Source organism: Schistocerca cancellata, chromosome 2 (genome assembly GCF_023864275.1).
Source record: "Schistocerca cancellata isolate TAMUIC-IGC-003103 chromosome 2, iqSchCanc2.1, whole genome shotgun sequence".
NCBI classification, from domain to species: domain Eukaryota; kingdom Metazoa; phylum Arthropoda; class Insecta; order Orthoptera; family Acrididae; genus Schistocerca; species Schistocerca cancellata.
Genome location: NC_064627.1, coordinates 134,080,565 through 134,094,613, shown reverse-complemented (window position 1 = coordinate 134,094,613; position 14,049 = coordinate 134,080,565). Strand labels below are relative to the sequence as shown.

The window sequence follows — 14,049 nt, the reverse complement described above, 5'->3', positions numbered from 1 at the left end:
ACTTCGTTTTCCGACTCATTTTCTACACAATGCACATCGTTTGGACAGTCAGGCACTTCTGTTATATCACTTTGAACGATTTCAGCCTTAACTTCATACTTAGTATAATCGTCACGTACTTCAATAACTTTCATTTCATTTTCTTCCATGCTGTCATTTTCAGGTAATCGTGCGAAATTCTTACTAGACCCTTCTGCATCAAAACTATTAAACACCTTTCCATCAACAATAATTTCATCTGCACTGCTCATAATGTCATGATTACTAACGTCCTCCTCTACCTCATTTTTACCTATTATTAATTGTGCACACGTCTTTTGCGTGGCATATTCTACCTCCCTGTCCTCTTTATTCATCACAACCTCCCCCACATCTATGTCTTTTACCTCATACACATCATTAACAGTACAAATGTTCTCCTTTTCACTCGCCTTTTCAGGCTCCCTTTTATTCTTTAATAAAGTCTTTTCGCACGATTCCGATACCGAGTTATCTTTATCATATGACATATTAACTTTATTTTCATTTCTACATTCATCTACTACTGAAACCGGCCATCGGAAGTGTCCGATCCCGCCTCTTCTGTCTCTCTCTACGGCAGCCATCTTGTTCTGACGTCTGCCATTTGTGTCTGCTGCCAAGTGCAATGTACGCTGCTCCGGCAACCGCTGGCCCGAGCACGAACGGTCACGTGACTTCGCACTGGGAACGCCACTATGTATCACTCCGCGCCCATCTGCCATAGGCGCACCATTAACCTTCCTGCCCCGTAGTTTACATCTTTCCTTCTCGAATCTAATATTTGGCATCTTTTCTTTGGGCCCAAAACCGGTTTCCGCGTGAATCTGGCCCGTAACACACGCGGTTTTTAGTTTTCCATTTCGTCTCTATTTTGGAAATTCCGTGCCATGTATCCTCTACCGCGCGTAGTACAATTCCCCCTGCCTCTAGCACGACCTCTTTGAATCGCGTTTACACGATATCTTTCGTTTTCAGGTCGTTCATTTTGGTCATTACTTTCTCGCAAATAATTGTTGTTATTGTGGGGACGAGATTCGCGATTTCTTCGCCAGTGATCTTCATCCTCTACCCTTTCCAAAAATGCAGAAAAACTTCTGTGTGTACTCCCAACATATCGTTTAGAATCCTCAGGCAATTTCTGCCAAAGAACCCAAACAATCTCGGCTTCAGTTCTTCTTGCTTTTAGGTGTATCAGTTTTCTGTACCATGATTCGCAGAATTCTTTCATGGTTTGCCTACCTCTGATGTCATACAACCTGGCCATTAGAAATTCACGCCACAACTGGTCTTGTTTTTGTTCTGACCAGTATTCGTCAATAAATTTTTGTTTAAACGTTTCAAAATACATCTGGTTAGTATCAAGATTCAACCCCCACCTTTTTGCTTCTCCCGTTAATGCACTGATTACAACATTAATTTTTTCCTGGTCAGACAAATATTCAGGAAAATTTCTTTCGCAATTCTTTACAAAGTCTAGGGGATGCCAACCAATATGTCTTTTTGCTGGGTCGAATTTTTCCTCGCCCTCTAATATTTTACTGAAAGGCATTTTTTCAGTAAAATGTATAGGTCCTGATTGTATTTTTCTTTCCAAGTCATACATTTTGCCTTGGATTTGTGAAGTGTTATGTTCACACTTCTTTTCGCAAGTAACAATCTGTTTGGTTAATTCTCTACTTGTTTCTGTTACAGACTGTTTAATCTGTACAAATTCCGCGTTACATTCTGTTTGTATTTCGGATTTAATACCGAATACCTTCTCGTCCACTTTAGTACAGACTATGGGTTCTATTTGATCTTGAATTTTAATTACTTCAGAGTCAAATCTTTCGTTAATGTCATCAATTTGTCCTTGTACATTGGCAATATTGCCATTAATGACAGTAATTTCGCTTTTAATACTTTTGATTTCATTACTCACTGTTCCTACCCTTGAGTTGACTTCTTCAATTTGTTTACTAAGTCTGGTACCCTGCTCTTGCATTTGTTTACTAATATCACTACCTAGTGCTGCATTTTGCGCCTTAAGACTATCGTTGATATTGTCATTTTGCGCTGCAAATTGCGCAGACAGTATTCTAAGTAAATCAGTCAGATCTGGTGTCTTCTCACTTTTAGGTTCTACTTCATTTTTTCGTTCGAGTCCTACTTCCCTTTCAGTTTTTGGTGATTCAAACATATCCCTCGATTCATCAGCATAGCCACTGTCTTCGACAACATCGCCTACATTGTCTTGCTTAGTACGCGCTACACACATAGCTTCGATCTGTTTATTAACGTCTGCGTGATAACGTACGTAAACACAATGTTGACAAAATTGCAAGAAACTGACTCACCTTTTAGAATTTACTACAGACAACGATGTGTTCATTTACTTTATAAGCCTCAGTCTTAAGGACTTTTAATTTTGAAGTCAGCAACAGTACTTTAATAAGCAGTTTTACTAGGAAAATTGTTTTCAGCAAGCATCATTGACTTTAACTCACTCTGTTGCCACATTAACTTTAACTTTCTTTTTAATAAGTTCAAGAGGCATTTAATAGCAAAACTCTGGTCACAAATGTTCTTTCAGTAGTGACAATCGGTTATCACTTTAGCTCAAACGGAGAGGAACCTGAGAGGTGTTATGATGAGGAGAAAGTCAAGGTATGTACATAAATTCAGATACAAATTACCTTATATTTCAGCAATAACACATCCATTAATCTGATCCTTCACTGTACATCATTATAGTATTACGTTGCAATGATTGCGCAATGTGGTGGCAGCTGCATGTAGGTAGATGGAATTGTAGGCAGAATTGCTGGACTCTGTCATTTCTTGGTGGCGATGATAGATACAAACTCCAGAATAGTTCCAGCTATTTATCCATCCATCCGAGGCCTTGGAAAGAAGCAGGAAAAGCCTCTCTCTGAATCAGCACAATATGCACCTTTATAATAGCAGTGCACGGACTCGTAGCTCGTCTCCGACTGCTGGCTCATCCCCGACTGACTATCAGTTCCACCTTTTCCACCTAGGCCAACCACAATTTGCGAGCGCTACACAGTTCCGTTCCCGAGGGGAACCACTACACCTTTTGCATACAAATTAACTAAGAGCCCTAAGTGAGGATCAGCAGTTTACATAACAGCAAACAAATGCATTAAATAAAACAAAACATTTACACATATTGACATTTCTACAAAAAATTATTCACACAAAATTACAATCGTATGCAGTAAGTTTTGTCCCTCCAAATGGGACAAAGAATTTAAATTACAGATACACTACTTTGCATAGAACCAAATCACGACATCAAAGGTTTGACAAAGAAAAGAGTACACAATTTTATGTTATCGATTCAAACACATTTACAGACGATCAACAATGTAACATTAAATAAAGCAAAAAAACAAAATAAATCCATACAGCATAAGAGCTGTGGTGTTACAAGTGTAGCTACACTCCTGGAAATTGAAATAAGAACACCGTGAATTCATTGTCCCAGGAAGGGGAAACTTTATTGACACATTCCTGGGGTCAGATACATCACATGATCACACTGACAGAACCACAGGCACATAGACACAGGCAACAGAGCATGCACAATGTCGGCACTAGTACTTTCGCAGCAATGCAGGCTGCTATTCTCCCATGGAGACGATCGTAGAGATGCTGGATGTAGTCCTGTGGAACGGCTTGCCATGCCATTTCCACCTGGCGCCTCAGTTGGACCAGCGTTCGTGCTGGACGTGCAGACCGCGTGAGACGACGCTTCATCCAGTCCCAAACATGCTCAATGGGGGACAGATCCGGAGATCTTGCTGGCCAGGGTAGTTGACTTACACCTTCTAGAGCACGTTGGGTGGCACGGGATACATGCGGACGTGCATAGTCCTGTTGGAACAGCAAGTTCCCTTGCCGGTCTAGGAATGGTAGAACGATGGGTTCGATGACGGTTTGGATGTACCGTGCACTATTCAGTGTCCCCTCGACGATCACCAGTGGTGTACGGCCAGTGTAGGAGATCGCTCCCCACACCATGATGCCGGCTGTTGGCCCTGTGTGCCTCGGTCGTATGCAGTCCTGATTGTGGCGCTCACCTGCACGGCGCCAAACACGCATACGACCATCATTGGCACCAAGGCAGAAGCGACTCTCATCGCTGAAGACGACACGTCTCCATTCGTCCCTCCATTCACGCCTGTCGCGACACCACTGGAGGCGGGCTGCACGATGTTGGGGCGTGAGCGGAAGACGGCCTAACGGTATGCGGGACCGTAGCCCAGCTTCATGGAGACGGTTGCGAGTGGTCCTCGCCGATACCCCAGGAGCAACAGTGTCCCTAATTTGCTGGGTTTGGCAGTGCGGTCCCCTACGGCACTGCGTAGGATCCTACGGTCTTGGCGTGAATCCGTGCGTCGCTGCGGTCCGGTCCCAGGTCGACGGGCACGTGCACCTTCCGCCGACCACTGGCGACAACATCGATGTACTGTGGAGACCTCACGCCCCACGTGTTGAGCAATTCGGCGGTACGTCCACCCGGCCTCCCGCATGCCCACTATACGCCCTCGCTCAAAGTCCGTCAACTGCACATACGGTTCACGTCCACGCTGTCGCGGCATGCTACCAGTGTTAAAGACTGCGATGGAGCTCCGTATGCCATGGCAAACTGGCTGACACTGACGGCGGCGGTGCACAAATGCTGCGCAGCTAGCGCCATTCGACGGCCAACACCGCGGTTCCTGGTGTGTTCGCTGTGCCGTGCGTGTGATCATTGCTTGTACAGCCCTCTCGCAGTGTCTGGAGCAAGTATGGTGGGTCTGACACACCGGTGTCAATGTGTTCTTTTTTCCATTTCCAGGAGTGTATGTATGGAAGTGAAACATGGACGATAAGGTTCCGAAACGTGGTGCTACAGAAGAATGCTGAAGATTAGTTGGGTAGATGACGTAACTAATTATGAGGTACTGAATAGAACTCGGAAGAAGATAAATTTGTGGCACAACTTGACTATAAGAAGGGATCGGTTGGCAGGACACCTTCTGAAGAATCAAGAGATCAGCAATTTATTATTGGAGGGAAGCGTGTAGGGTAAAAATCGTAGAGGGTGAGAAAGAGATGAATATACTAAGCAGATTCAGAAGGATGTAGGTTGCAGTAGTTACTCGGAGATGAAGAGGCTTGCAAAGGATAGAGTAGCATGGAGAACTGCATCAAACCAGTCTTTGGACTGAAGACCACAACAACAACCAGAGTGAAATTGACAAGAAATGGCAAAAATATCAAATGATTTATGGAACAATCAATAGAACATTGAGAAATAAAGCGAGGAAAGAGATAAAAGTCCTGTTTTACAAGGCAATGGCCACTCTCTCTTTGTTATTTGGAAGCGAAATCTGGACAATTACTAAAAAGCAGGAAAGTAGAATCAAGCGACAAAAATGAAATTTCGTATGCTATAAATGAGAAGATGATGTCCAATCGTCAAAGCTATTTAGAACATCTACAAAGAGTGCCAGTTTCGAGTAATCCAAAACAAGCCTTAAATTTTAAGTCTTTAGGCCAAGATCCATAGGAAGACCAACCAGAAATGGCTGGATACTTTAAAAGGCAGAACAGGCCTATGGTATTGACCATGACGAAAGAAGAGGAAGTACTCATAATAATTAATGAAGTCTTGCAATATTGTCAATTGGGGAAACATGAGATCGTTACAGACGTTTATGAAATTGAGCCCAGTGAAGCTAAGAATTGTTTCATAACTGTATTAAGCAAAATAAAGTAACTCACAATTTGACGATACGTTCTTATAATTATTCTATGTACACTGTTCACTGACACTCCAAATGTTACCTAGCTGTGTCGTAAAATCAAATTCCAAGCTATTCACTATTATCTAATCGCTACGACCATGATGGAACTGCTATGTAATCCTAGCTTTTTATGTCAAATAAGTACTACACACTTATTTTCTGCAGTGAATAATGCCTCACCTATGAGTGAGCCTGTGTGTTCATTCCATTTAATAGCCCTAGAAATTGTCACACTCAGGTATCTGTGTGAGCTGAATAATTTTAGGTGTGAAAAATTCATTTTATACTTTCAGCACACTGCATTTTTTTCCTTTCGTGAAGAGCATAAATTTACATTTCTCTTTATTTAAAACAAGTTTACAATCTTTGCATAAATTTAAAATCTTATCAAGATTATATCTACAGCTTTTTTACAGATAATAATCCACTGTAGATATCTGCATCATCTACGAGAAGTCTGATTACTGTTAATATTGTGTGCCAAGCCATTAATATCCAACTTCAACAACAAGGCTCCTAACACACTTTCCTAGGCCACGGCTAAACTTACTTCTGCATTTGTCGTTGACTCTCGCTCCAACATAACGGGCTGCTTCCTCCCCATCAACAAATCCTCAACCCAGTCACAAATTTTGTCCGATACCCTATATAGCTGCATTTAGTAAACGTTGGTGTGGTACCAATGCAAATGATCTTCGGAACTCAAGGGTGGCCGTGCGGTTAAAGGCGCTGCAGTCTGGAACCGCAAGACCGCTACGGTCGCAGGTTCGAATCCTGCCTCGGGCATGGATGTATGTGATGTCCTTAGGTTAGTTCGGTTTGAGTAGTTCTAAGTTCTAGGGGACTGATGACCTCAGCAGTTGAGTCCCATAGTGCTCAGAGCCATTTGAACCATTTTTTTTGAACCTTTTTTCAGTGATCCATGGTCTCCACAGTGGGGAGTGAGAAGTGCACAAGTTGCATTTCGCATGATCGATGGTTTAGAGGTCTTTGCTGGCTGTTGTCCAGAAGTTCATTCAATCGGAAACGCCTCATTTGTTTTGAGCTCTGAAAATTGTCTATGGCTCTACTACAGATGGACGTGAAAGAGTGTGGACGGTAATATTATGGATGACTTCTGTTATCCTTCTTCATCTACATCTACATGGATACTCTGCAAATCACACTCAAGTGCCTGGCAGAGAATTCATCGAACCACCTTCACAATAATTCTCTATTACTCCACTCTCGAACAGCGCGCGGGAAAAACGAACATCTATATCTTCCCGTGCGAACTCAGATTTCCTTCATTTTAATTTGATGATCGTTTCTCCCTATATAGGTCGCCGTTAAGAAAATATTTTCGCATTTGGAGGAGAAAGTTGGTGATTGAAATTTCGTAGGGAGATCCGCCTCAACGAGAAACACCTTTGTTTCAATGATGTCCACCCCAAACCCTTTATCACGTCCGTGACACTCTCTCCCCTATTTCTCGATAGTGCAAAACGTGCTACTCTTCTTTGAACTTCCTGATGTATTCCGTCAATCGTATCTCGTAAGGAACCGACACCGCACAGCAGTGCTCCAGAAGAGGACGTAGGAGAGTAGTGTAGGCAGTCTCTTCTATAGATCTGTTGCATCTTCTAAGTGTTGCCGCGCGGGGTAGCCGGGCGGTCTAAGGCGCCTTGTCACGGTCCGTGCGGCTCCCCCCGTCGGAGGTCTGAGTCCTCCCTCGGGAGGAACCATAGCGTAAGAAAGCATACCTTACGGTAGTTTAAGTTAGATTAAATAGTGTGTAGGCTTAGGGGACCGATTTCCTCAGCGGTCTCCGCAGTAGATCTGTTGCATCTTCTGAATGCTGTGATAATAAATCGCAGTCTTTGGTCCGCTTCCCCACAACATTTTCTACGTCTTCTGTCCTATTTAAGTACTTTGTAATTGTAATTCTTAGGTATTTAGTTGAATTTACTGCGTTTAGATTTGATTGATTTACCGTGTAGCAGAAGTTTAACTGATTCGTTTTAGCACTTATATGGATGAACTCACACGTTTCATTATTTAGGGTTAATTGCCAATTTTCGCACCATACAGATTTCTTTTCTAGATGAGTGTGACCTGTTCTTAAAATATGAGTTAGCTCTGCTGCAAATTGTCTATAGAACATGACAGAATCCTAGAGGGCCTTTGGGCGTTGTTTAATTTTAGCGAGAAGTAAACTGGGACAGTACTGTATCTTCCTTTGCAAAGGGGCACTTGAAAACGGAGTTCGGCATTTCTGCTTTCGCTCTGCTCCCCTCAATTTAAGTTCGTGTGTCAGCAATAAGTGTCTGGACACTAACTTCGTTGTCACTGTCATCATCTACCTATGGCCAGAATTTATTTGCCGGTTTGCGAGGAACCTCCCGACAAGATTCTGCTATAGTAGCCGCTTCGTGTGAGGATTACTTCGCTACACTTGCATATGTCATAGAGCGACTGGTAGTGGTAACTTGTGCTGTGGATCCCCAACGCGTTCCAAGTGACAGTGCTTAATACGTTCCGTCATTTGGATATTAGAGTGTCAATAGGGTGCCGATCAGTACCGCTGGCAGAGTGGTCAGCGATCTCTTGTTGCACGTGCTGCAGATGGCGGTGTGGATGCGCTACCACATGAACGCGAGGATGTTCGCGCACGCGCTGTACACCGTCCTGCTGCACCGCGAGGACACGCACCACATGATGCTGCCGCCGCCCTACGAGGTCTTCCCCGAGTACTTCGTCACCAGTGACGTCATGCAAATGGCCTACGACGCCCATCTCAGAGGTGAGTCCATTCCGCTGCGGCGCATCTCTGGCACTTACAGGACAATTAGCTTAGCCACACTGGCAATCTGCGCTGATGATCAATAAAATTGTAACACCATGAAGCTGGCATCAAACAATCTCCAAATCGGCGTGAAGTGTGCTACATTCTTGGATATGTGAATTATCGGCATCTCAGCACAAGGCTTGCAAGAAAAACGCCATCTACATTTTCTCTAAACATTACTCCGTGGGTTGTTATGCGGAAATCGCATTTGAATGTTCGTTGGTTGTGAGAAGTTCATACTACGCCTCGTATAAAACGCATACTGCCTACCACCACTTGCAGGAATTCGATCGGGGGAGGATCTCAATGTCCCCATGCGACTAGCGCTGGAGAGGACAGACCTACCCTGTCAGTTGGAGATTGTGTTAATTCATGTTATCAGTGAGTCAGATTTTGGTTTCCATGTTGAAAGTGTTCTATATAGTCTCCTCCACCCCACGCCTCCACATGAGAACAAGGCACGGAATATTCATACAGCCATGTGAACCTGCCAGAGAAGTCCTCCTTTGGAATGTTGTTCAACTAGCGCGTAACGTTGGTCTGTATGTCAGTCATGTCTTCAAGTTGTTGCTCCTTCATCTGATTTCCTGCACTTCGCTGTTTCGTGGTATGTTCGTCACTTGGGACGATATTTTTCCATTCATGGTGTGCGGGACAAACTTAGCACACACGTATCTCTTCTTCGAAGCAATCTAGAGAGTCCTCGAACACTTGATTTAGATATGTTCGTCCATTGCGATTTGTGATACACCAACGTTGACAGACTACGCCGGCCCGTTCACTACTTAACGCTGCCTGGTCTCCACTCGTTGGTCGAATGCACACCTATTGCTTGCAGTTGTTGATTCAAGCTGCCACTACAGTCACTGCGCCGAAGTCACTTATACTCCAGGAATAAAATCAGCCTCGGAACTACACTCCAGGAAATTGAAATAAGAACACCGTGAATTCATTGTCCCAGGAAGGGGAAACTTTATTGACACATTCCTGGGGTCAGATACATCACATGATCACACTGACAGAACCACAGGCACATAGACACAGGCAACAGAGCATGCACAATGTCGGCACTAGTACAGTGTATATCCACCTTTCGCAGCAATGCAGGCTGCTATTCTCCCATGGAGACGATCGTAGAGATGCTGGATGTAGTCCTGTGGAACGGCTTGCCATGCCATTTCCACCTGGCGCCTCAGTTGGACCAGCGTTCGTGCTGGACGTGCAGACCGCGTGAGACGACGCTTCATCCAGTCCCAAACATGCTCAATGGGGGACAGATCCGGAGATCTTGCTGGCCAGGGTAGTTGACTTACACCTTCTAGAGCACGTTGGGTGGCACGGGATACATGCGGACGTGCATTGTCCTGTTGGAACAGCAAGTTCCCTTGCCGGTCTAGGAATGATAGAACGATGGGTTCGATGACGGTTTGGATGTATCGTGCACTATTCAGTGTCCCCTCGACGATCACCAGTGGTGTACGGCCAGTGTAGGAGATCGCTCCCCACACCATGATGCCGGGTGTTGGCCCTGTGTGCCTCGGTCGTATGCAGTCCTGATTGTGGCGCTCACCTGCACGGCGCCAAACACGCATACGACCATCATTGGCACCAAGGCAGAAGTGACTCTCATCGCTGAAGACGACACGTCTCCATTCGTCCCTCCATTCACGCCTGTCGCGACACCACTGGAGGCGGGCTGCACGATGTTGTGGCGTGAGCGGAAGACGGCCTAACGGTATGCGGGACCGTAGCCCAGCTTCATGGAGACGGTTGCGAATGGTCCTCGCCGATACCTCAGGAGCAACAGTGTCCCTAATTTGCTGGGAAGTGGCGGTGCGGTCCCCTAAGGCACTGCGTAGGATCCTACGGTCTTGGCGTGCATCCGTGCGTCGCTGCGGTCCGGTCCCAGGTCGACGGGCACGTGCACCTTCCGCCGACAACTGGCGACAACATCGATGTACTGTGGAGACCTCACGCCCCACGTGTTGAGCAATTCGGCGGTACGTCCACCCGGCCTCCCGCATGCCCACTATATGCCCTCGCTCAAAGTCCGTCAACTGCACATACGGTTCACGTCCACGCTGTCGCGGCATGCTACCAGTGTTAAAGACTGCGATGGAGCTCCGTATGCCACGGCAAACTGGCTGACACTGACGGCGGCGGTGCACAAATGCTGCGCAGCTAGCGCCATTCGACGGCCAACACCGCGGTTCCTGGTGTGTCCGCTGTGCCGTGCGTGTGATCATTGCTTGTACAGCCCTCTCGCAGTGTCCGGAGCAAGTATGGTGGGTCTGACACACCGGTGTCAATGTGTTCTTTTTTCCATTTCCAGGAGTGTATATGGGCGGGCGATGTATTGTTTGCTCAGCTCCGCAGAATCGTAAGTCACGTAACTTTGTTTCTGGAATAGCCTTGTTTTCAGCAAGACAGCATTCACACTGACGATGTAGTCTTTCGTATGTGCTATGGCCGGAACCTCTAGGTTTACATCTACATTTACATCATACTCCGCAAGTCACATAATAGTGTGTAGCGGTGGGTACTTTTGTACCACTAACTGAGCCCTCCAACCCTGTTCCATTCACGAATAACGCTTGGAAAGAATGATTGTCGGTAGACCTCTGTCTTGGCTCTAATTCCTCGAATTTTCACCGCGGTCGTTACGGGCGACGGATGTGGGGACCGGGGGGGGGGGGCGGGGGGGGGATATATGTTGTCCGGCTCTTCCTGGCGAGTGTTGTCTCGAAATTTCAATGGTAAACCTCTCCGTAATGCACAACGCGTTGTAACGTCTGCCAGTGGAGTTTGTTGAGCGTCTCCGTAGCACTCTTATCACTCATAGCTGGTAGGGATCCCAGATAGATCAAAAATACTCAATAACCGGGCCAACAAGAGCCTTATGCGCCACTTCCTTCGTGGACGAGTTAGATGTCCATAAGATTTTTCCTATGAATCATAGTCTGGCATTTGCTTTTCCCACTATTTGTTTCATGTGTTCATTCCCCTTAAAGTCGCTCTGGATAGTTACTCCTAGATATTTTACGATAGATAATGTTTCCAGCGATTTGTTATCAGTAGCGTAGCTGTAGAATATTGGATTTCTTTTCCTTTATAGGCGCAGTATGTTGTATTTATTTACGTTCAGCATCAACTGACAAAGCTTGCACCATTCATCAGTTCTTTGTAGGTCATTTTGCAAATCATTACTGTCTTCTGGAGTTGCTACTTTGTTATAGATAACCGCATCTTTTGCGAACAGCCTTAAAGAGCATCAGACGTTCTCTACTAGATCATTTGTATATATTATAAATAGTAACGCACCTATCACACCTCCGTGGCGTAATGAAGAAATTACCTTTACATCTGTCGATTTTGTTCCGTTAAGAGCGATGTGTTGAATGTTGTTGTTGTTGTGGTCTTCAGTCCTGAGACTGGTTTGATGCAGCTCTCCGTGCTACTCTATCCTGTGCAAGCTTCTTCATCTCCCAGTACCTACTGCAACCTACATCCTTCTGAATCTGCTTAGTGTATCCATCTCTTGGTCTCCCCCTACGATTTTTACCCTCCACGCTGCCCTCCAATACTAAATTCGTGATCCCTTGATGCCTCAGAACATGTCCTACCAACCGATCCCTTCTTCTGGTCAAGTTGTGCCACAAACTTCTCTTCTCCCCAATCCTATTCAATACTTCCTCATTAGTTATGTGATCTACCCATCTAATCTTCAGCATTCTTCTGTAGCACCACATTTCGGAAGCTTCTATTCTCTTCTTGTCCAAACTATTTACCGTCCATGTGTCACTTCCATACAGGGCTACACTCCATACAAATACTTTCAGAAATGACTTCCTGACACTTAAATCTATACTCGATGTTAACAAATTTCTCTTCTTCAGGAACGCTTTCCTTGCCATTGACAGTATACATTTTATATCCTCTCTACTTTGACCATCATCAGTTATTTTGCTCCCCAAATAGCAAAACTCTTTTACTACTTTAAGTATATCATTTCCTAATCTAATTCCCTCAGAATCACCCGACTTAATTCGTCTACATTCCATTATCCTCGTTTTGCTTTTGTTGATGTTCATCTTATATCCTCCCTTCAAGACACCATCCATTCCATTCAACTGCTCTTCCAAGTCCTTTGCTGTCTCTGACAGAATTAAAATGTCATCGGCGAACCTCAAAGTTTTTATTTCTTCTCCATGGATTTTAATACCTACTCCGAATTTTTCTTTTGTTTCCTTTACTGCTTGCTCAATATACAGATTGAATAACATCGGGGAGAGGCTACAACCCTGTCTTGCTCCCTTCCCAACTACTGCTTCCCTTTCATGTCCCTCGACTTTTATAACTGCCATCTGGTTTCTGTACAAATTGTAAATAGCCTTTCGCTCCCTGTATTTTACCCGTGACACCTTTAGAATTTGCAAGAGAGTATTCCAGTCAACATTGTCAAAAGCTTTCTCTAAGTCTACAAATGCTAGAAATGTAGGTTTGCCTTTCCTTAATCTTTCTTCTAAGATAAGTCGTAAGGTCAGTATTGCCTCACGTGTTCCAGTATTTCTACGGAATCCAAACTGATCTTCCCCGTGGTCGGCTTCTACTAGTTTTCCCACTCGTCTGTAAAGAATTCGTGTTAGTATTTTGCAGCTGTGGCTTATTAAACTGATTGTTCGGTAATTTTCACATCTGTCAACACCTGCTTTCCTTGGGATTGGAATTATTATATTCTTCTTGAAGTCTGAGCGTATTTCGTCTGTTTCATACATCTTGCTCCCCAGATGGTAGAGTTTAGTCAGGACTGGCTCTTCCAAGGCCGTCAGTAATTCCAATGGAATGTTGTCTACTCCGGGGGCCTTGTTTCGGCTCCGGTCCTTCAGTGCTCTGTCAAACTCTTCACGCAGTATCGTATCTCCCATTTCATCTTCATCTACATCCTCTTCCATTTCCATAATATTGTCCTCAAGTACATCGCCCTTGTATAGACCTCTATATACTCCTTCCACCTTTTTGCTTTCCCTTCTTTGCTTAGAACTGGGTTTTCATCTGAGCTCTTGATGTTCATACAAGTGGTCCTCTTATCTCCAAAGGTCTCTTTAATTTTTCTGTAGGCAGTATCTATCTTACCCCTAATGAGATAAGCCTCTACATCCTTACATTGGTCCTCTAGCCATTCCTGCTTAGCGATTTTGCACTTCCTGTCGATCTCATTTTTGAGACGTTTGTATTCCTTTTTGCCTGCTTCATTTACTGCATTTTTATATTTTCTCCTTTCATCAATTAAATTCAATATTTCTTCTGTTACCCAAGGATTTCTACTAGCCCTCGTCTTTTTACCTACTTGATCCTCTGCTGCCTTCACTACTTCATCCCTCAAAGCTACCCATTCTTCTTCTA

At 44.6% G+C, this 14,049-nt stretch overlaps 1 protein-coding gene across 1 annotated transcript in view; it reads left to right on the top strand.

The window, feature by feature from the left end:
* LOC126151783 (allergen Cr-PI-like) overlaps window positions 1–14,049 on the top strand; it is a 79,712-nt gene that overhangs the window by 36,371 nt on the left and 29,292 nt on the right. Inside the window, exon 5 of the mRNA XM_049915965.1 lies at window positions 8,424–8,601. Within this exon, the coding sequence (XP_049771922.1) occupies window positions 8,424–8,601 (178 nt within the window). The remainder of the gene's footprint in view (window positions 1–8,423; window positions 8,602–14,049) is intronic.